Source organism: Nycticebus coucang, chromosome 6, assembly GCF_027406575.1.
Source record: "Nycticebus coucang isolate mNycCou1 chromosome 6, mNycCou1.pri, whole genome shotgun sequence".
Taxonomy (NCBI): Eukaryota; Metazoa; Chordata; class Mammalia; order Primates; family Lorisidae; genus Nycticebus; species Nycticebus coucang.
Window position 1 is genome coordinate 81,321,836 of NC_069785.1, and position 22,940 is coordinate 81,344,775.

Below are 22,940 nucleotides of genomic sequence, written 5' to 3' on the forward strand. Positions count from 1 at the left end.
CTGGGAGAACTGGAGAGAATTTGCATCAAAAAGAACTCTGTCCTTATTGAAATTCTCCTCATCCCCAGTGAAACAAAGCCACAAAGAAAAGGAAAGTTTTAATTCTGAGCAACTTCACCAGGGAGGAGAGGGTTGGGATTTTTTTTTTTTTTTTTGAGCTTCTAAAAATAGAGAGGAAATGGGCCTCTTTGGGTCACTGTAGTCACTCCCCCTGCCCGCCCCCACTGCCCACTCAAGGCCGGCCTCTCACAGTGGGTGACAGAGCGCTCTTTGGCGGATGCCCGAGGCAGATGCCACGCAGTTCTGGAGCTGGATACAGCTGCCCCCACAGGAACCCCAACATGCCAGACAGCAGAGAGGTCCTGCAGGACAGCCGGCAGGACACCACCCAAGAAAACTCAAAAACCAGGTAAGTCATAGGTGTTCGGTCTCTGCACACAGCCTATGGGCAGCATCTAGTCCCTGTGGAGCTTCGGGTCTCAGCTGTGTGAGCCTAGGCGAGCACCTCTCAGAGCCTCACCTTCTCTGCTTGGGAAAGGAAGGGAAGGGTCTGGGTGACCTTCCTTTGGAATAGGTGGAATAAGAAGTTGCCACTTGGAGCGCGGCTTTGTGAGTCTGCTCCCCGTGTGGCTGACAGAGGCTGGACTGAAGAATGAGTCACAGGGAGTGTGAGTCCCGGGCTGCAGTTGGACGGAGGGAAAACTTTTCCGTCAATAGGATTGTTTCTCTGTCTCCTCAGAGGGTCTTAGGCATGTAGGGGCAGGGGTGAATTACAGAGACAAGTTCTGGGGGAGCTAGAGGCTTTGGCTCCAGCTTGCTGTGTGACCTTGGCAAGTCCCTGGCCCTCTCTGTGCTGTGGTTTCCCGGTCGGTATGTGGGAACAGTTACTGAAGTTTCCCCAAAGCCCTTTGCTGTGTGTATTTGACTAATCTCTAATGCAGAGGAAGCAGATTCAGCTTGTCAGGCATTTACCCATTTCCTCTCACCTAGGCCCTGTCCATCCAAGGGTGATCCTGGCAGGAAGGAACCCGGTCCCACACTCAGATTCCCCACAGGTGTCCCACAGGGACTAGATGCTGCCAGGAGGGAGGGAAGAAGCCACACAGAGCTCCAGGGCCCAGACTTCTGGGCAACCCATCCCCAGGAGGGTCAGAGGCCAAGGAGAAGATGGGGGAGGCTTCTAACTGGGGGCCCTTGAGACAGACCTTGGATGATCAAGGGAGTGGAGACGAAGCCACAGGCTGGGGAAGAGCCTGACAGTGCAAAGCAGAAAGTTCGGGGAGGGAGAGGTCTGGGAGGCTGTAGTATAGAATGGGGGACGACAGGGCCTAAATGCCAGGGTCTGTGGTAATGGGGAGAGATTGTCATTTTGTGGCATTTGTGCTATAGAGAATTTGGCCATCGCTCTGATGGGAGGTTTGAGGAAGGGAGATGGATGAGAAAGGGAGCAATCCCTGGATGTGAGCCACATGGCCCTGGAAGAAAACCAGCCCAAGGATGCATTTGGGATCTTCTCTGAGCACCACTGCACCACCACCTCCCCTGCTCCTTGGATAGGGCCTGCCAGCCCCACGAGGTGCCCACAGGCAGACCTAAAAATGTAGCCAAAATAGGGGCAACTCAGCAGGAAGGCAGCTGGGGCTCAGGAGCCATTGAAAGCAAAAAACGTTGCTGGGTCCCAAGGTTTGCCACCCTGTGAGTGAGGGGCCAGATGGTGCTCAGGAGCCCAGTGTAGTGGAAGTCCACAGTGAGAAGGGGCGGCAGGAGGCCCTGGGGGTCCCACGAGGTTCACACAGCACTGGGCCTGTTTGGCAGACCTCACTGGAAGGAGGTGGATGAACCCAAGGCAGAGCCTCAGCCCGGTGCAGGGAGGCACTTATAGAAAGTTAAATAGGGCTGTGGCGCAAGAGAAGGGCTGAAAATCTAGAGTTGGAGTACCAGTTCCACTACTTTCTTTCTGCATGATTTTGAAGAAGTTGTTTAACCTCTCTGATCCTCACCATCATCCTCTGTGCACATAAAAATAAAATGCCTGAACTTCACTAACATCAGGGGGATCATATCAACTGTGTGTAAGAAAACACTTCCAAAAGCACAAGATCTCACACACCGTGGCACAGTGACCCTCATAGCAATATCCTGGGATTCTCGTAGCAACAGGCTAGAAGGCACATAACTTGGGTTCCAGTCCAGCTCTGCTCTTGACCTACTCTGTGACCCTGGGCAAGACACCTCTGGGTCTCAGTTTACTCATCTGTCAAATGAGAATATAAACCTCCTCTGTCAGCCTTACAGAGTGGCTGTGAGGAAAGAACGTTAAGACCTTGTTAAACATTATTCTCAAATCAGAGATGCAGCTTCTCTGCTGCTGCTGATACAGCAATGCCACTTTTCCACTTCTCTGCCCTTCCAGGTAAACTCCAGCTGGGAAGGGCTCTATCTCAGGCCTGCTACCTGCCCTGACCTTGTGGCCAAAGGCAGGTCTGCATTCCTCCAATAGCCTGAGGAAGACTTATCTCTCCCCACCAGTGTTGCAGAGGGGAGGCTGGAGGTGGAGGAAGGGGGAGGCTGAAAGACAGAGGAGGGCTTCCACCCTGGCCTGACCCACGTGAATCTCATTTGTGCTACACCAGTTGCTGGGCTGAAGTCCAGTGGTATGGGCAAGTGTCTCAAGGATGCAGCCAGGCCAGGGCCAGGAGAGGCGGAACTTGCTAGGCTGGAGGGGGTGGGTCTAGCACTGCTCTGGCTATATCCTGCGCCCTTTGAGGCTGTGTCTATAGCCCACACCATCCATCAAGAGTACCCACTGGGCATGCCCAGGGCCTGGATCCTGGCCCTGTTAAATCCTCCAACTAGGAGAAGCACCAGTGTCTCTGAGCCTGAGGAAGCCCATTATGGAGGAAGGACTTAGAAGGAACCTGAGAAGGAGCCAGTTCAACCTGCGTTTGAAAGGTTGCAGATGCCTCAGATGGCAGGCAAGGGTCATCTACCAAAGGTGTGGCTGTGGAGTAGTTATAGGTGGCACCAGACTGGGCAGGTTGGAGCCAGGCCAACTTCCGGGTCTAGAGGGGAGATGAGGCCAGACCTATGGTTGCCAGACATGTGGGCAGCCAGGACCATAAGAGGAGGCAGAGGGAAGCCCCAAGGGGAGCTTGAGTGTAGTCTGGTTTGGGGAGGTGAATCTTGTAGTGCGAATATAGGGTGCACTGGGGGTGGGCTGGAGGCAGGAGGCAGAGCCCCCAAGTTCCTTTCTGGCCCAGGGACGGATGACAGACTGAGTTAACCACCCTCACCGTAGCTCCCAGCTGCCTCTCCCAGCACTGCCTGCCCAAAGACTAGGTACAGAAAGGAGCTCTCTAAGACCCAGCAATGTGAGATAGTCATAGGAGGCTGCTACAAGCCCCGTGAGCAAGGCCATTCTCACTGAGAAATTATCCACGGATGACAAGGAGTGAGCGCCCCATCTACAGAACATGCTAGCCTTGGAACAATGATGATGTGAATGTTACTGAAAAGACACGAGCGTCCCTAAAAATGATGATGTGAATGCTACTGAAAAGACAAAAGCGTCCCTCAGGGCCTCCTGGCTCTGAAGTTCTTTACCATTCCCACCACCCACTGCCCCATGATATAGAAACAGGTGGTGGTTTTTTCCCTTCATGTTTTATTTTCTTTATTGTTTTTGTAAGAATATGTTCATTTATTCAAAATTATTCATTGTTGAATATTCAAGCACTGTACTAAGCACTAGAGAATATCGTAGAAAACAAAACAAGTTCCTGCTGTAATCCTAACACTCTGGGAAGCTGAGGTGGGTGGATCTCCTAAGCTCAGGAGTTCAAGACCAGCCTAAGCAAGAGCAAGATCCTGTCTCTACTAAAATATAAAAAATAAAAATAAAAAAACTAGCCAGGCATTGTAGCGGGTGTCTGTAGTCCCAGCTACTCAGGAGGCTGAAGCAAGGGGATCTTACCTAAGCCTAAGAGTTTGAGGTTGCTGTGAGCTATGATGCCACAGCACTCTACCTAGGATGACAGAGTGAGACTCTGTCTCAAAAAAAAAAGAGGCTCGGCACGTGTGGCTCAAGCGGCTAAGGCACCAGCCACATACACCCGGGCCCGCCAAACAACAATGACAGCTGCAACCAAAAAATAGCCGGGCATTGTGATGGGCACCTGTGGTCCCAGCTACTTGGGAGGTGGAGACCGGAGAATCACTTGAGCCCAGGAGTTTGAGGTTACTGTGAGCTCTGATGCCACGGTACTCTACCCAGGGTGACAGCTTGAGGCTCTGTCTCAAAAAAAAAAAAACACACACACAAAATATGGAGGGGAATAATCAATACTACTGAATGATGTGAATGATTTAAATCGTTAAAATGGCTTTTTATGTTGTGTATATCTTACCACAATAAAAAATGTTTTATAAATGTTAGTAATTTTTTTTAAATTATGGAGTAACATAACAGGGATCTGCCTTAGTCTTGGGGACCAGGAACGACTTCCCTGAGAAGACAGCATTTACATTAAGACATGAAACATGAATAAGAGTTGGTTAGGACAAGAGCTTTCTAGGAAAAATCATATGCCTGAGGAGGGAAGGAGCTTCCAGTGTTCACAAAACTAAAAGGCTGTTGGGAACAGGGTAAATTTGAGACTGTAGCACAGAAAGTCAAGATGCTGGGGTCAAAAGCCCCAGAACAAAGGATAGGACCAGTCCATGAGAAGTGTGAGTACCTAGGGCAAACTATCTCTGGCCCAGATCTCTGAATACAGATCCCAATGCCTCTGGGATGCACCTGGGCCTAGCTGGCTTTGCATCTGGCCAGGACTACAATCAAGGCACTAGGCCCAAAGCTAACAGATTCTCAAATATGACTGATTTTAGCCCTTACTGAAAAACTATGAGTCAATAAGCATTAATAACAACCCAATCGAAATATAGAACATTTTCATCACCCCACAAAGTTCCCATGTGTCCCCTCCAGCTCATCTCCATCCCAGTCTTTCATAAGCAGCCATCAAAGCCTCTGTTCTGGCTGTTCTTGACCGTCAAATACATTTTTCTGTTATTTCACCATTAAGGTCATCCTTTCAATTCTGTTCCCCAGACAGCCCATAAATTCTGTCCCCAGGAGATGCCCAGGCCAGTGGAGGGTGGGGGGGTTAGGCCATTAAATCCAATTTATTCTGTTACAACCTTCACATATTATCAATCTGTTCTGACCCAGGGAAGGGGAACTTGCTGCCTACCTCTTCTTCATCCCTGCAAAGGCACGGATTCCTTTAAGGACAGTGGTGGTGGAAGTCCTATCTCTCTTCTGGGTCTCAGCCTTCCCCAGATAAACCTGAGTCCTTGCAAGGGGGCCAGGGTGTGAGGAACACTTAAAAAAATCCCTAGAAGTTGTGGCTATAACTTGGCAAATAAAGAAAATTGCATGACTTGTAGAGGCCACTGCTTAAAAAATTACTCCCTCATAGCTGAACATATTTGCTTAACTGCAGTGGTTCTGTTTTACCATAGAGAGCCCATAATAAAAATATAGGGGCTGCTTTTCTGAGGCTTCTCATAACCATGAAACAACAACATAAGTTCTGTTCAACAACAATTTAACTGAGGGCAGCTTCAACGTGAAGGGGAAGAGAAATGTAAGTGAATTTTGTAGCCCTCTTGAGGTTGCGTTAGATTGTTTTCTTATGTTCACCAGTAATTTACAGAAAAAAAAAATCTCACTTTGTTGCTATGTTGAAAAAAAAAAAAAAGAGCCAGGCTATGTAGACGCCTTGGAAATTGTAAAGGTCATGATCATGTAATCATCTAGGCCCACCTCAGATTCTGGCTCCAAAAGAACTGACATCTGCAGAATTTACATTTGTGGGATTTAATAGATTGCTGGGTCTTTATTAATGGAGGCAAAATTTTTACATCTTGTAACATACCAATATTAAGAGTATAATTTGATAACTTTTGACAAACGTCTACACCAATGATTTTTAACCCATGTGCTCTGGCACACTAGTGTGCCGTGAGAGGATCGTAGGTGTGCTACGAAAAGTTTTAAAGATCATTAATTAAATTATTTTCAAAAGTACAAAGCACAGTATGTTCTTTGTACTATGCACAAAGTATATTCTTTTCTTGCTCTTTTTTTTTCTTGATCAACATAATTTAAGTGTGCCACAGAAGTTTAATTACAGGTTTAAGTGTGCTGTGAGATAAAAAAAAAGATTGAAAAATACTGGTCTCCATTCATGTAATCAACAACCAAGTCAAAATACAGAACATTTTCATCACCCAGAAGGTTCCCGTATCCATCTCCACCCTTACTGTCCTGTAAGCAACCACTGTTTTAAAAAGCCACTGTTACGAATAGCCTTAAACATACTTTTCTGTGTCTGGCTCCTTGCACTCACCATTATGTGTGTGACATTCACCTGTGTTGCTGCGTGTTTGGGAAGTTCATCCTTTGTGCTGTGGAGCAGAATTTCGCTGGGGGGCTATCCCACAATTTGTTCATCCACTGTCATGTTGGCTGGGATTTGAGTTGTTTCCCGTTTAAGGATTTTATGAATAAAACTATGAAATTCTATACAAAGTTTTTTGTAGACATGTATTCTCATTTTCTTGGGTAAATCCCTAAGAATAGAATTACTGGGTCAGAAGATAAGTGTAAGTGGAAAGGGATCACCAGAAGTTGGCCAAAGTGGTAGTTATCATCTCCACATCTCTGTCAGCAAGTGTATATGGTTACTCTTCTTCATTTCATTCTGCTGGGTGAAGGGTAATATCTCGTATGTCTCAATTCTCATTTCCCTGAGAATCAGTGATGTGGAACATATTGGCCGCTTTTATGTCTCATTTTGTAAGGTATCTATTCAAACTTTTAGCCCATTTTGTAATTGGTCCTTAATCCTTTCATTATACTGTTGCTACGGTATGATATGAATTCTTCATATATTATGGACATCAGCCCTTTGTTAGATATATATTATAAATATCTTCTCCCACTTCGTGGCTTATCTTCATTTTCTTAATTGTTTTTCATAAGCAAACTTTTTTTTTCTTAATAAAGTCAAATTTACCAAACTTTTTTCTTCTATGGTGCTATTGTGCCCTCTTTAAGAAATCTTTGCTATTCCAGGGTCATAAATAAATTTTCCTATGTGTTCTACTAGAATCTATATAGTTTGAACTTTTACATTTAAGTCTATGATCCACCGAAAATTAATATTTTCTTTTTCTTGCATATTTATCCAGTTAGTCAAGTGTCATTTGTTGAAAATAATTTTTTCTCATGTTAAATTGCCTTGGTTCCTCATAAAGTACTTCAGTATCAGTACTTCATTCCTTTTCTGGCATATATATATATATATATATATATATATATACACGCTACATTCTGTTTATCCATTCATTAGTTGATGAACATTTAGGTTGCTTTGACTTGGAGCTATTATGCCGTTGTGAACATTTATGTGCAAGTTTTTGTGCAAACTGTTTTCATTTCTCTTAGGTATATACCTAGGAGTGGAATTGCTGGGTCATATAGTAACTCATGGCATAACCTTCTCAGGAACTGCCAGATTGTTTTCCAAAGTCTACATTCCCACAAGCAGTGTATGAGGGTTCCAATTTCTCCACATCCTAATCAACACTATTGTTATCTTTTTTATTGCAACTATCCTAACAGGCGTGAAGTGTTATTGTGGTTTTGATTTGCATTTCCTGATGGCTAAGGATGTTGAGCATTTTTCAGTGTTCGTGGTCTGCATTTCCATATCCTCTTTGAAGAAACTATTCAAATCCTTTGCCCAGTTTTAAATGGATTGTCTTATTGAGTATTCCTGAGTTTTAAGCATTGTTTGTATATTCTAGATACAATCCCTCATCACATCTATAATTTGCAAATATCTTTTCCCATTCTATGGGTTAATTTTTCAGTTTCTCAATGGTGTCTCTTGAAGAATAACAAGTTTTAATTTTGATGAAGTACAATATATCTGGGGTATTGTTATCATTTGTGCTTCTAGTGTCATAGCTAAGATAAAACTTTGCTCAAGACAAAAATCACAAATATTTACCCACACTTTCTTCTGGCATTTTTACAGTTTTAGCTTTTACATTTATATTTTTGATACATTTGAATTAATTTTGTGTGTGGTGTGTGGAAGGAGTCTGACTTCATTTTGTTTATATGTAGATATTCAGTTGTCCCAACATCATTAGTTGAAAAGATTATCCCCACTGTATTGTCTTGGCACTCTTGTTGAAAATCAGTTTAATATAAACTCACTGTTAATGTGCATTTGATTTCTGAATTCTCTACTCCATTCTAATCATCTATACATCTATCCCCATGCAAGTATCTTGTCTCAATTACTGCAAGTTTTCAATGCATTTTGAAATCAGAAAGTGTAAATCCGACTTTTCTCTTTTTCAATACTGTTTCAGCTACCCTAGGTCTCCTGAATTTTCATATAAATTTTAGGACTAGCTTTTCAATTTCTGCAAAGAAGCCAGGTAAGATTTTGATAGGAGCTATGTTGACCTAGGATACATTTGTAGAGTATTACCATTTGGAGAGTCTGTGGATCCTGAGATGTCTTCTTGTTTATTTAGGTCTTCCTTAATTTCTTTCAACAATGTTTTGTGCTGTTCAATTTTAAAATATTTCTTCTCTCTACCCTTTGAATTCTATTTGAATTTCTCTTATTTTGTTTTCAAGTTCACTAACATTTTGTCCAGTTTCCAATCTGCTGGTAAGCCATCCAGTGAATTTTTCATTTTAGAGATTGTACTCTTCTTATACTTTCCATTTTTATGTTGAGATTCTCCATTTGTTCATCAATTAGGTCTAATTTTTTCTTTAAATTCTTAAACATATGTTAATAGCTTCTTTAAACTCTTTGTACACTCATTCTAATACCTGTCTCATATCAAAGTTTATTTGTATTGACTGCTTTTTTTTTAATCTTGGCTCACATTTTCCTACTGTTTCAGATGTCTATTTATTCTTTGTTGTATGCTAGATATCATGAATGATATGTTGAAGGGTGTCAGTAGTGTGCTGATTTGAAGAATTTAAATATATATGCACATTAAACTAGTGTCTTAGCCACAGTGCTCTGTCTTTCTAGGAAATTGTTCCCTGGGAAATCCTTTGTTGCATAGGTGTGTGGTCAGGTGCCAGAGACCTCACAGAGCCTTGCCCAGTTTTAGGTAGTGCGTATAGTAGTTAGTAACATGAAATCTAAAGTCAGCACACCTAGATTTGAATCTCAGCTGTCCTCTTTATTAACTGTATAACTCTCAGCAAGTTACTTCATCTCTCTATGCTTCCATTTCCTCATAAAATGGGAGTTAGAGTTCAGTACTACTTGATAATTAAATGAGTTAAAACATATAAAAGCAATTGAAACAGTGCCTGGCACATACTAAGTGCCAAAGTGAGATAAGGTTCCCCAGAAGACTAGCCTCCTGCTGCTGTGTGCTCCCATGCATGACCCCTTTGCCTGCCATGTGACAGATGCCTCTCACATGTGTGGATTGTGTGCGTGTCTGTTCTTCATTCTCCTCTTTAGACCCTGGGCTCCTCCAAGGCAGGGACCACATGAGCCAGAATCAGCACACTGAAGGACACAGTGCCCCCACTGATGGTAGCCTCCCCCGCAGCTTCATCCTACCCCATCCCATGAAGTTCCTCTGGGGCCTGAGGTATAGGCTTTTTCATCCTTCTTCTCATCTCTGTAGAACAAAGGGGGAGTATTACCTTTCATCAAAGCCAGGACGGAGAGGACATCCTTTATACCACCACTCCATTTCACAGATGGGGTAACTGAGGCCCTAGTAGGAGAAGGAATGTGCCCAAAGTCATCCTTGTGGTACTTCAAAATCAAAATAGTGAGAGATGGGAAAACAGTGATTTTCTAGTAGTGTTTGCTTAGGGCTGGAATTATGTCAGCTCTGAGCTTTATACTGCCTCCCCATGATGATCAAAACCACCAGTTGTCAGTACTCTGTGTTTGTCATCAATACAACAGAAGAAAATGCCTTAACTATGATTTAATATATAAGGTCTGACAATTAAGTTTGTGAACTCATCCTAGAAAAAGTTCTGTATACCTCATTGCTGAATATCACTATGGCCACCTTCAAAATGCTCCCCTTAGGAAGCTGTGCTCTGATGCCAGCACCTACACCACCCTTCAAAGCAATTTTGGAACTCTTTCTGGAATGACCATCAGAACTATTGTCTTATTAATTTTGATGTCCTGAATGTCATCAAAATGTCTTCCTTTCATTATTTCCCATATCTTCTAGTAAATAAAAAAATCATTAGGGGTCAGATCAAGTGAGTAGGGAGGGTGTGCCAATACAGTTATTTGATAACTGGCTAAAAACTCCCTCACAAATAGTGCCAGCTAAGCTGGTGCATTGTCATAATGCAAGAGACACACCTTTCTCATGCCAAGATTTTCAGTTAAGATTTTTCTGTTTCTCTATTGATATTTACTTGATCTGCTATCTCATAGTCAGCTAATAATTTTGACACACAATTTGACAGATTTCTGCAATGTTTTCATCAGTTGTGCTCATTATTGGCCACCCTGACCTCTCTTCATCAGTGATGCTTTCTCTCCCCAAGGGAAAACATTTAATCCATTTGTACACTGCCATTTTCTTCATGGCATTATCCCCATAAAGTTGGACTAACAGGTCCCTGATTTCACTTCCACTCTTACCAAGTTAAACGGGAAATTTAATATTTGTTTGTTGCTCTAATTCAACCTCTGACATTCTTGGAATGGCACATACACACACACAAAGTAAAAATAAAAACAGAAATGAATGCCCCTGAAGCAAGACACCATCGCACATTGACACAAATGCAGCTGTAAGACACTGATATACCAAGGTTATGAAACATTGCCAAGTGTTTGTACAGTGCTGCCAGTGCAAGTGCACAGTGGCAAGTTTACAAACTTAATTATCAGTATCTATGTTGCTTATATACAACATTTTTCAAAAGCATCTAATGATGAATGGTGGGAAGCAAGGATTTAGAGGATCTTGGATCACCTCATTTTCTGTACCTTCCCCTCCTTGTCCCTGTCCTGCCTACCCCAATTACCCAAAGGCCTGAGACTATGGGGTGTGGCTAGTTGGCTAAGAGCATAAACTTTGGAGCCTACTTCCTGAGTTTATATCCTGACTCAGCTAAGCAAAAGACCTTGAGCAATTTCTGTAATATCTCCAAACCCCAGTTTCCTCAACTGTAAAATAGGAATGGGGATAGTACCTCACTGGACTGTTATGAGGATTGGACATTTCAATACACATAGAAGGTACATAGAACATTGCCTGGCACATAGTAAGTGCTAGGTATGTGTTAGTTACTAGCTAGTACTTTTATTATTCCAGTCTGGTTTTCCTCTGCCCTCTCAGGCCTAGGAGTCTCACAACCACCAACCTTGTAGACCTGTCTCTACTTGGTGCATCAGAGTTCCAGCCCAGCCCCACCCCCCATACTCGATGACCAATTGCAAATAAAAAACTGGAAGGCCCTTTATCTGTGACTTCTGAGGAAATGTAGTCCCAGAGAGTACTAGAGACTTGCCCTTAGTCACACAATAGATACAAAGGTTGGATGAGAAGCCAGAGGTTCCACTGCCCAGAGAATTCTATCTTGGGTATGACTGGGCTGCTTGAAGACTCCTTTCAGTCTTTGCTGGGGACTGGATGTCTGACACATTTATTCATGGCAAGCTGTTGGAGTTGGCTTGGCAGGGTTGGACACTCTGGGCACTGCCAATTGGGTGAGAAGTGAGCTGGCTGGTGGTACTGTCCCACCCACCAAGCCAGGAGCCAAGGTGAAGCTGTGGCGAGCCTTCAGGGGTGGAGGCCTCTCAGCAAACACACCCCTGTTGGCCTTGGACTGAGAGCTTCAGTCAAGGACTCTGGTGCCTGCTCCAAATACGCTTCTTCTGGTGGATTCCAGGGGAGTATGACTTAACCACCCTGTCCTTCCCTCACTCTTTCTGAAGGAGTATCTGGGTCCCATGCAGGTCTCTGCCTCAGCACAAGGCCCTACCCCTAAGAGCTGGGGGCCAAAGCTGGGGATCCCACAGCCTGGGTATGTCACCTGGGCCTCGGCTCCTATCTGCACCAGCCTCTCCCACGGTCCCTGGGCATCTGTCCTTTGCCTCACATAACGTAGTCAGACCTTTCCTCCTCACTGACTCTCTCCCTTTCACTTCATTGTGCTGCCTCCCCCAGCCTGGGCCAGCAGCCCCATGGTGAATGCATCTTTGTTAATTGACCATCATTCCCATCATCTGTAAGCCTTTGAGGCAGGGACCACGTCCATTGTACTCACCCCTAAGCCACGTCCACGCAGCATCTGGCACAAGGAGGAGCTAAATCAGTGTGCAGAGACGGAAGGAGGACGCTTGTCAAAAGAAAGCATTTCCAACTCTGGGAGGGAGGATTTAATTAATATTTTTATTTGGTGGCAGAGAGTTATGGGTTTAAAAAAAAAAAAAAAGCAATACCAGCTCAGCACCCGTAGAACAGTGGTTATGGCTGAGGCTGGTGGGTTCGAATCCAGCCCAGGCCAGCTAAACAACAATGACAACTGCAAAAACAGCAACAAAAATAGCTGGGCATTGTGGTGGGCACCTGTAGTCCCAGCGACTTGGGAGGCTGAGGCAAGAGAATCGCTTAAGCCTAAGAGTTTGAGGTTACTGTGAGCTGTGATGCCACAGCACTCTACCGAGGTGACATAGTGAGACTCTGTCTCAAAAAAAAAAAAAAAAAGCACTATCCAGACTCTAAATACTAAGTGTCCTGAGAGATCAGCCAAAGCAACTTTAGGAAGAAGCATGAGTGCTAAGGCCTCTCCCAGAGGGCTTCCTGGAGGAGGAGGCTCTGCCAAGTCAGGTCAGCTGGTGGGTTTTGCAAAAGGACAGAAAAGGAAGATAATACATTTCCCGAGCCCTCCTGACCCTGGAGTGACTATTGAAGGGGGCTTTTTGTTTGTTTTTTGTTGTTTTATTTTTCCAGGATATTACAGGGTACACACATTTTGGTTACATGGTTTGCTTTGTAAATTTTGGGTCAAAATTGTAAGTGTGTCCTTCACCCAGAATATGTGCATTATACCCATGAGGTGTGAATTACCCAACCTCTCCTCCCCCTCCCATCTACTTGATTAACTATGTGTGCTTAAGTGTGGATTGACTAGTTCCAGTTTAGTGTTGAGTACATGCGGTGTTCGTTTTTCCATTCTCTCATGTATTGATGGGCACTTAGTTTGTTTTCACATTCTTGCAGTTGTGAACTGTGCTGCTGTAAACAGTTGAGTGCAAGTCTATATAAGATAAAATGTCCTTTTTTCCTTTGGGTAAGTAAATACCCATTAATGGGATTGCTGGATGAAATGGTAGGTCCACTTTTATTTCTTTAAGGAATCTCTGTACTACTTTCCTTAGAGGCTATACTAGTTTGCTTCCCATCAACTATGCATGAGGGTTCCCTTCTCTCTGCATCCATGCCAGCACTTGTTATTTTGGGACTTTCTGATAAAAGTCATTTCTCCTGTAGTTAAGTGATACCTGGTTGTGATTTTGGTTTGCATTTCCCTTGTGGAGGTTTTCAAACTTCATCACTTTGTAAACTCTACATCCAGAGTGTGGCCATGAAGCTGCTGGGGGGATGGGGCTCCTGCTAGCTTTGAAGTAGGGGCATTTTAACTGCCATCCCACAGCCACATCAAGCACCAGTGTCCACTCCACCAATCTTTACCATCACCAGGACAGTGGGACAAGGAGAAAAACAGCTCCATCTTTAGCTCTTATGGACAGAGGTGTGATTTCCTTTCACTGGGGTGGGGTTGTTGACACAGCATGGGCTTCCAGAGTCCTGGAAGGGGCGGCTTCCAGCAAATTCTCAAAGGCATTCTTTTCCCATGAGAGGCTTAGGACCAGCACTGGGCAAGCATCTCTGGGAGAAGAGCCCTTTGTGGAAGTGGACTTTGCTGAAGGGCAGAATGCTTATTTAAGCTGGATGCTGGCATTGACCTCCTGGCTTAGTATAGCAATGTCACAGTCATTTGCCATCTGCGTAGGCGGAGGGCCTTCAAACAAACCCCATCCCCATTACTGCTTCAGTGCCTTGCCTTTTGGCCTTAAAATTGGGACTTAAAATGTCTCCCAACAACAGCTAGAGCTGCCTCCAATTTTTCACCTTACCCCAGAGGCAGCTTGGGATTTGGGAGCTGCAACTCAAAGGTGACAATTAAAGGTGAAGGGGACAGTGGGCTCCCCAAGGGGGCAAAGGGCGCTGAGAGGTGGGCAGAGCACCACCAAAGGACCCCAGGAAGCTCACAGGGCGGGTAGGGAGGGGCTCTCCAGGAAGCAGGAAGATTCGGCTTTCACTAAGCTGCCAGGCTCCAGTGGTGGAGAAGGTGGGTGGGGAATGCTAGGAGGCAGAGGACAAAGTTCAGGGATATTTGTTACCATGGAGCAGGGGCTCTCCAGAGGTGGGACAAAGAGGAGATGGTATGTCTGGCTGAGCTTCATCCTGTAAATAATGGGTAAAACTGGAATTCGTGGTGTCCTGGCTTCAGAGCCAGCCATAGACCTGGGTTTAAAATACTGGCTCTGCCTCTTACTGGACTGGTAACACTGAGCAAGTCCAGACCCCTCTGGGCCTCCTTCTGGAAAATGCCACTATGAAGAAAATCTACACAGCAGGGCCATGGAAAGGCTGCAAGGAGCTAGGAAGATGAAGCACTTGGCATAATATACACACTTAGCAAAGAAAATAAAAACAAAAGAAAACAAAAAAGTCAAACTTCCTATCTCAGCCCAGTGTCAGGAGAACTGTCTCCCAAAAGACAACAGCCAACAGACAGCTTCTCCTACCCGCACTGGCAAGGTGCCTCTCCTACCGCCTGCTCTGTTATGTAAGAGCCACCCAGGTGGGCAGCTGGGGCCTGTGCCATGTGGGTCAGAGGTATCTGGGGCCACACCTCACTGGCAGCCCCAGGGCGGGCTGGGGCGGGTCCCCACTTATGCCCAGCCCAACTGCCTCATCACCTAGTACCTGGGGCACCCACAGCCACTGGTTCCCATACTCACCATGGCTGGACTGTAGGAGCAGAGGGGATGCCGAGCCCTATGCCTGCCAGTCGCAAGGAGGACGGTGAGCACCCAGGGCAACCAGTCCTGCTAGGCTGCCCTCTGCCATGGGTCCTCTGGGGGGGTCTTTGGGCAGAGAACTAGGAGTCAGGAGGGAGTTGCCAGGGGCCTGGTTTCTGAGATGAGGCAGGCCAAGGAGACTAAAAAGAAGCAGGGGTGTGGGGTTCGTGTGTGGGGTAACACAGGCCAGCATGAAATCAGTGCTGCAGGCGATGTTGAAATCATCAGGAGCACAGGCTGTGCACAGGGACAGGCCTGAGTGACCAGCACCATGGGGTCTGGAGAGGGCACTGACTCTTCTCCTTGTTTGGGGTTTTAGAATATGGGGAAACATTTAGGTAACACCCTCATTAAGAACATTCTCCATCCTTCTGGAAGAAAGTTCTTCTAGAGAGGATGGTGAGGGTGGTCAGAAGTCTTTGCAAAGCAAGAGTTCTGGAAACTTGATGTATTTGCTCATCCTGGTGAGTGAATGGCTCTAAAGCACAGAGACTAGGGCCCCAGAGCAGCTGCCTCCTGTGAGGTATGTCGCTGCCTATTCCCTCTGAGGGTGTGAACTGACAGGCAGCAGATTATAGTCAGGTGCCAGCTCCAGGGGCTGATGAGTCATGGTCAGGAAGAAGGGCTGCTGTCCCCTCACCCCGCCATGCTGCAGGGCTGTGACTCATGCTGTGTCTCTGTTGCAGGGTGGTTTGGTGGAGCTAGGCCTTGCTGGGCCTGCTGTGGCTCTCCTGGGGGGACGCCGTGACACGTCCTCTGAGGCTCTTGCTTACTCCCGGGTGAGCTCTTGGGGTGCAGCCACCCCACACGTACCATGCCAAAGGTGCTTCTGCTCAGGTCTGCCAGCTGCATCCTGAGGACCGTGTAAGGAACAAGGATCCCATCTCCTCCCACCTCCTCCCACCTCCCGGCCCCCAGCCCAGCTCCTAAGGAGAGTAGTTGGTATAGCAGCTGGGCCCACAGCTGGGGCTTAGGGTTTTACCCACTCAGTCACCCTCCCCATCTCAAGAAAGGATCTTCTTACTCCCCAAAAGACTCATGAGAACCCACCCACAGTAATGATGAGCATTAACTACGCATGTACTAAGCACTTTCATGTGTCATTTTCTCCTCCATAGTTAGGACACAGGCAGAAAACTGAGGCTCAGAGAGGTACAGCAACTTGGCCACAGTCACAAAGCTAGGAAAGTGTGAGTCGAACCCAGGCAGACAGACACTCTGGTGAGCTTCAATGCTGTGCCATTTGAAGAAAGCATTCAGTGAGCACCTGCTGCGTACAGAACTGTGTCTTGGCTGCTGAGGGCAACAGAAATAAATAAGAAACAAATCCTCCTCTATGAGGGATTCACAGCCAGGAAATGAGAACCCCCTTCAACTTATGTGTCATACACATAGTGACAACTTGAGAAGGGTGAGGTCCAACCAATATTTTCTGAGCTCCAGTGGTGAATACTTGGGGTCAGAGAACTAGGCTGAATCAGGTGTGACATTGTCAGTTTCCCAAGCCACATGTGGCCTGAGTGTCCAAGGGCTGTGAGTGAGAGGGTGTGGAGAGTGAGAGGGTGAGAGGGTGTTCAGAAATCAAGGACTTCCTGAAGTGGGTGTTAAAGGAGGCTTGGGAGGAGGCTCTTTGCTCAGACGGGTCCCTCCGAAAGTTACCAGTTCAGGGAAGGACACCATGCAGACTCTCCAGGCTCCTCAGCCCCCACACATCGTGTTTGCTCTCAAACTGCCTTTTGTTCTCTTGCTCCCATGCTATTGGGTAGGTGCTAATGGAGTTGTGCTTGCGTCTTGTGAAAGAACAGAAAGGCAGTGCACTTACCATGTGCTCATGTGAAGGCCCTTTTGTGTTCCTCCTATGAATCTGAATTACAGGCAGAAGCACTTCAGCCTCCCCTGGCCATTCTCCCACCATTATTGTCATTCTCTTATGTTAGGTGACTTCCACCTCTGTTTCTACCAACTTCTGGAGCATTGCATTCCAGGACAAGTACCATTTTTCTAGAATTACAGGAATAATATGTTGTGATCATGACAGTAGTCTAATCCACAGACTACTGTGGATCCACAGACTCGACAGTAGTATCATCTCACCTGTTGGGATCATTCACCAGCCACCTTTGTTGCCCAGAATAACAGCAAGAATCAAAAGGGCCCAAGAAGCCTTTCAGGAATCAGAGTAGAGTTTGTTCCCCAAACCTCAGGTATCTTTCTTTGAGCAAAACATGATAGTTTCCATTTGGGGACATCTTGTCTGATTGGACCTATAATTCTATCAAGCTTGGATGTTTTGTTTTAGATTCCACCCAAAAAAGAAATAGCAGAGTAGTAGGAAGTTGCTAGAAGCCAGCACACTGACAGTGGCAAGACGTAACCATTAGTAATACAGGAGAGGATTACCTACAACAATAAGGTGTAAGGCAACTGCTGTGAGGAAGACAGCAGACGGCCCACACAGTGATGCAGTTTGACTCTCTTTCACATTACAAGCCAGACTGGTAATGTGTTACTATTAACAACCCTGAGTGAGCAGGACAAAAGTTGCAGGGAGGCTTAGGATATTCTATTTCAGATGACAGCTCCTTAGAGGGACTAAATCTCAAAGGATTAGCAAGGGAAAAGAGCAAGCTTAACTCACTTGGGTTTGGACATCCTCTTAATCAGGTGCTCAAAAATCTGTAAGCAGGTGGCACCTGTGGCTCAAAGGAGTGGAGCACCAGCTCCATATGTGGGAGGTGGTGGATTCAAACCCAGCCCCGGCCAAAAGCTGCAAAAAAAAAAAAAAAAAAAAAGAATCTGTAAGCAGGGGCCATAGAGAGTTCAATAAGCCCCTGTGGGCCAGCCACAAAGACAGTGAGGTGTGCCGGTCAAACGAGGGCTGGCAAGGGGCCTGTGCCACTCTCTCACTGAAGGAAGGCAGGAGGAGAGAACAGGGTCACTGGATGAGAACACTGAGCAACAAGAACCCCCACGCTGCACTGGATGCCAACTCTCCAGAGAAGGCACCCACCTTTCCCAGAGGGGGAAAGTGCTTCCAGCAGCATCATCCTCCCTATAAACAGAAAGTTCTGTTTCATGGTGTCCTCATGGTGAGGACGCTTGGCCCTCGACTTCCTTAGGTGCTGTCTTTTCATTTAGTCTTTGTTTAGCTATTTTAAAACCAGAGCCAGTTTACACAGATTTTATTAGCGGGGAAAAATGCTGCCTGTTCCTTTTGATGGTGAGGATTTATAAACAGACTTGTTTGCGAAGGAGCAGTTAAGTTGTGGGGAGATTACAGCCAAGAATGGCCCTGCCTCGTGTGTGGGTGGATGACCAGCTGGGGACTGCAAAGGCCGGTCAGCTCTGAGCACTGAGTCTGCCCTGCTGTCAGCCCCACTGTCCGAGGCTGCAGGCTGACATGTTCACACTCCTCCCCTGGACAGTAACAGTGCAGGATCCTGAACCTCGTGTTCAAGTCCCCTTGTTTGCCCTCTCACTGCCTAAGTCCAGGCTCAGGGGCCAAATATAACATCACAGTCTTCTTTGTCCCAAAATGTCAGCAGTTTCTACCCAACACCTACAGAGAATAGTGGCTGTAACTCATGACCCAAGGTCAGCAGGACACGTTCCACAGCATTCAGGAACCTCTGTTTCCCCCTGCCTGGGACAGTAAACCTCACCCCAGAATCATGCTTTGTCATCTTTTTAGTCCTTCCACAACCTCCCCAAACAAGTTGCTGTAGCAGCAGAAGGACTGCTCCAGCCCTGTGGCCCAGGACTTGCTCACAAAATTCCCAAAATGGGGACCAGCTCCACTCCCCACTCATTTGCCTTCTCTTCATCCCTCTCCCTTTATAACTTCTTCATGTCTTTTGCTTTAAAACCTATCCCAGGTTCTTAAGCAGATGGCTGCCAAGTGGGCCTGGGTGTGTTTACAAACTTAGTTTTGTTCGGAACCTGCAGTGCTGGCAAGGAGTAAGGCTGAATGTGAGAAGCAGGTAATTGGCCCGGCTTCCTGCCGACTGGGCAGGATGGGGCTAGCCCCACCTGACAGAAAGCAGAACTCCCTGGAACCAGGGTCCTCCCCCTCAGGGCTGCCATGACCCACTGCATAGGTTGCCCACTGAGCCACTCTAGTGGGCTCTGTTTACGTAGCTGATAACTGTGAAAGGTGTCCCTGGCTTGTGTGATCCTACAGCCCTGTACTGTCCTGAGTGTGTACTTAAATCCATCTGCTCAGCCACCCAGGAGGTTGAGTTTGGACAGATGAACACTGAGGAAAAGTGGTGCTGAGGGGCAAGTCAGGCTGAGATAATAATGGAATCCCAGTAACCCCTGGGCTGACCAAAAGAAGAGACCCTTTATGCAGGGTCACAAGCCTAGGAAGCAAGGGGATCTGTGCCATGGGTGAAAGTAGATGGCACTGACCCCAAGTCTCCCTGGTCGCATGCCCCTTCTCTCCATGTGGTGAACAGACATGAGGTGCACCCTATAGGCACTGTGGGAAAGGAAAGACTCTCATCTGGGGGCCAGCTTAGGACCCCTGAAAGCCCTGGGACACCCACAGCTCCATTTTGAGTTTCTACATATGCTGGAAGACTGGTGGGGGAGGGGTAAGGAGTTGGGGCTCCTCCCCACCCTGAAAGCCTGCTCTCTGAGGGACTGGTACCTAGAATCCTGAAGCACCAGTCCCTAACCCCTTCCTTTTCCAGATGGGGACACTGAGACTCAGAGAGAGGCCTGAACTTGCACAGAGTCACACAGCAAATTAGAGCACACCCAGACTCGATTTCTTTTTCTCCTGAGCCCTCTGAACCTGTAGGGAGAGGCTGGGGGAACAGGGTTATCCTCTGCAAGGGGATATATATCTGGAAGCCAAGATACCGGCATCACCCTGGGGTATGTTCTAATGAATGTTTTCTCTGGTCCCCGCCAGCTCCCTGACTGATGGGCAGACACTCTCCAAAGAGTCCCTAAGCCATGCTCTTGAGCTCTCGGCCCCAGAGAAGGCAAAGGATGGCCAGGTGGACACTGCAGGTGAGCCAGCTGGGGGCTGCTGGATGGGGGTGAGTATGGGGAGCTGCTCTGTGCTGGCATTCTGGAGGCACAGAACCAGGGCCTTGAGGAGAAGCAGGTGAGATCCTCCTGGTCTACACACTCTCAGGAGTCCCGCTAAGCTCTTCCCTCAGGGCCACCAGGGCCACCATCAGGGCCAGGCATGGTGGAAGGCAATAGGGGGAGATTTCTTCTTCAAGAAGGTTGGGAAGGAGACAGGCCAGAGACCGGGAGCCAGCTACAACCTTTCAGGGCTGCTCTTTTATTGATCTTCATCTTTAGATAATTGTGCCTTAGAGAAGGTAGAGTTATCACTTAACTCTGACGAGTTACCACAATGATGATGATGATAACACATATTTTGTTTACTTTTATTGGCTGCACAAAACTGTAGCAACAGTTAAAAAACAAAAGGAAATAACAGTTGCTGAGCCTTGGCAATTGAAATCAGTAGGACGTTACACTGCTGTTACACTGCTGTCCCCAGCCTTGGTCTCTGCTCGCTCATGGTCTCAGGCTCACTTCCCTGAGTTGCTGGTCTTCCCTGCTGTGATTTTCCCAGTTGTAGTGTAGGTGGTGGAGAGGGCCAGGCAGGCCACCATCCCCAGGAGCACCCCACCCTCTGGGGGCATCTGGGTAGGTGTAGGTGGTAGGAGGCTGGCCAGCAGCATCTGAACTGGCCTGTAGCATGGCCTTCCATCTGGGGCTACCTGTTTCCCTTCACTTGGAGTTTCCTGGGACCCAGAAGGGAGCCAGAGGACAGGATACAGAGCCCAGATCTCTGCTGTGTTGCAGCATGGTCACGGGCAAGAAGGCAGGAGGCAGGCCAGAGGACGCTATGCCCATTTTCAATGGGGAAACTGAGGCCTAAAGAAATGTAATAAGGGGAAACATGACACCAGAGCTCTGGGCATGTCATTCCCCAGGCCACTGGCCTCCCTGGGGATCAAATGCCAATCCCGTTCCCCAGGCTGGGCTTGCTGCTGTCTTCAGACATCAGCATCGAGGAACTTGAGTTCAGTTAAGCCTGGAAATGAGGAAGTCCCGGGCATGGCCCACAGCATTCCCAATTCCTGCCCTTGAGGAGTAGGAAAGGAGCCCATCTGAGGGAAGCTCCTTGTCCCCTGGAGCCCCAGAAAAGCATCTGGCATTCCCCGGGAGGAATGAGCAATCCGCACCTGTCATCTGGCAGCCCTGTGACAGTAGGGCTCACAGAATGGGTAGGTTTTAAACAGAGTAGGGACTCCCAGAGAGGGTCCCATCAGAGGGGGATAGAGTAGGGCCATCTGAGCAGCCAGGGGTACAGGGGAGGGCAGTGGATTTAATTGAGGGGTGGGGACTGGGCAAGATGGCAAAGGCCAGCACAGTCTAGTTTTTTGGGACTTTGGGAAGCTGCTAGTGACAGCCAGGCTAGATGTCCACAAGACTCCTCCATCCTGTGTGTGGAGCTGTTGAGGATACTAGGATGGGCAAGTCTCCTTTCCTGCCCTTAGAGAGCACCAGTCTGAGGCCAGATGGTTCCCTCGGTAGAGGGCATGGGGAGGCTAAGGAGGAAGGCCTGCTGTCTTGGACAGGGATTAGGGTGAGCTTCCTGGGTGCAGGGACCTCCAACTGCCTTTAGAACCATAGCTTCCTCTGGGCCTGAGTCTTAGCTGAGTGAGCTGCCCTTGAGAGCTCAGCTCCTAGGTGATGAGGAGGAAGGGACAGTATGGGGGCAAGGGGCTTTTGGCACCTGGGCTATCAGCAAGCACCACAGCAGAGGTCCCAGAAGTGCTACCTGGACAGTATGGAGCAGGCTTCACTGGCTCCCACAGGCCCAGCTGGCAGGCTGTGCTCTGCCCAGCTCTGCCTCGTGCAGCCCCTGCTGCCCCTGGAGGCAGCTGCAGTGAGACCCAGATTGAACAGAGTGCAGGTCCTCTGTGTGCTGGGCCTTGCATCGGGGTCTGGAATCCCTCATCTTCTTGACTCCACAGAAGCTCGAGGGGCCCTGGGCTCCAGACTCAGTGTGAGGGAGGAGACTGGGGCTGTCACAGGTCAGGAGGGGTCTGGAAGCTGCCCCTTCCCTAGACTGAGAATGAGCAACTGTCCATGAGGAGGACTCCTGGTATGGGGTCTGGGGGGCTGAGGGGCAGCTGTCCCCTCAATACAAGGGAGACTTGCTGAACATCCACCACGTGCCAGGCCCTGGACTGAGGATCTTTCTTGTACTCCTCCACTTTATCTCATAGCAGCAGGGAAAGCCGTGCTTATGGAGCTCAGAGAGGTTTAGTGATTTTCTTAGTCACACAGCTAGGAAAAGGCAGAACTCTTAATCACCTGGCTCTTTGGAACCTACACAGCATGGTGGGTAGTCTGGTCCCCTCCAGGCCTGGCCGCCCTGCCTTCCACCCGCCTGTCTGTTGAGATGTCAGCTCTCCTAGGGGCTCTGGAGTCTTGCATGTAGGAATAGGGGCCACCGCAGAGCCCTCAGGAGCTCCCTGCTCTCCTTGAGTTCCATGAAGCTTGAAACTCCAAGCGGCCCCAATGGCTATACCCCAAGGGGGCAACCCCATCAAGTTAGGCCACAGAGCTGCTGGAATGTGATGGCCACACAAAGGCAGCCTTGTGCTGGGCCCAGGAGACACATTTCTTTATAGCTCTTTGTAGACTGAGCATGAACTCCAGCCAGAGAAGGGCAGCACTGAGACCACAGACAGGGAGAGG

General features: G+C 47.5%; 1 protein-coding gene across 6 annotated transcripts in view; it reads left to right on the top strand.

Moving 5' to 3' along the window:
* The first annotated feature begins 247 nt into the window (after window positions 1-247).
* The window catches only part of ACSBG1 (acyl-CoA synthetase bubblegum family member 1), a 55,904-nt gene continuing 33,211 nt past the window's right edge, over window positions 248-22,940 (top strand). For 2 of the 6 annotated variants that reach the window (XM_053593415.1, XM_053593416.1), the window contains exons 1-4: window positions 15,116-15,204; window positions 15,887-16,064; window positions 19,076-19,180; window positions 20,119-20,219. In XM_053593415.1, the coding sequence (XP_053449390.1) occupies window positions 16,015-16,064; window positions 19,076-19,180; window positions 20,119-20,219 (256 nt within the window). In that variant the 5' untranslated portion in view covers window positions 15,116-15,204; window positions 15,887-16,014. Of the gene's footprint in view, window positions 410-15,115; window positions 15,205-15,886; window positions 16,065-19,075; window positions 19,181-20,118; window positions 20,220-22,940 lie in introns of those variants that run through there. The other 4 variants (XM_053593417.1, XM_053593418.1, XM_053593420.1 and 1 more) reach the window with 3 other exon arrangements.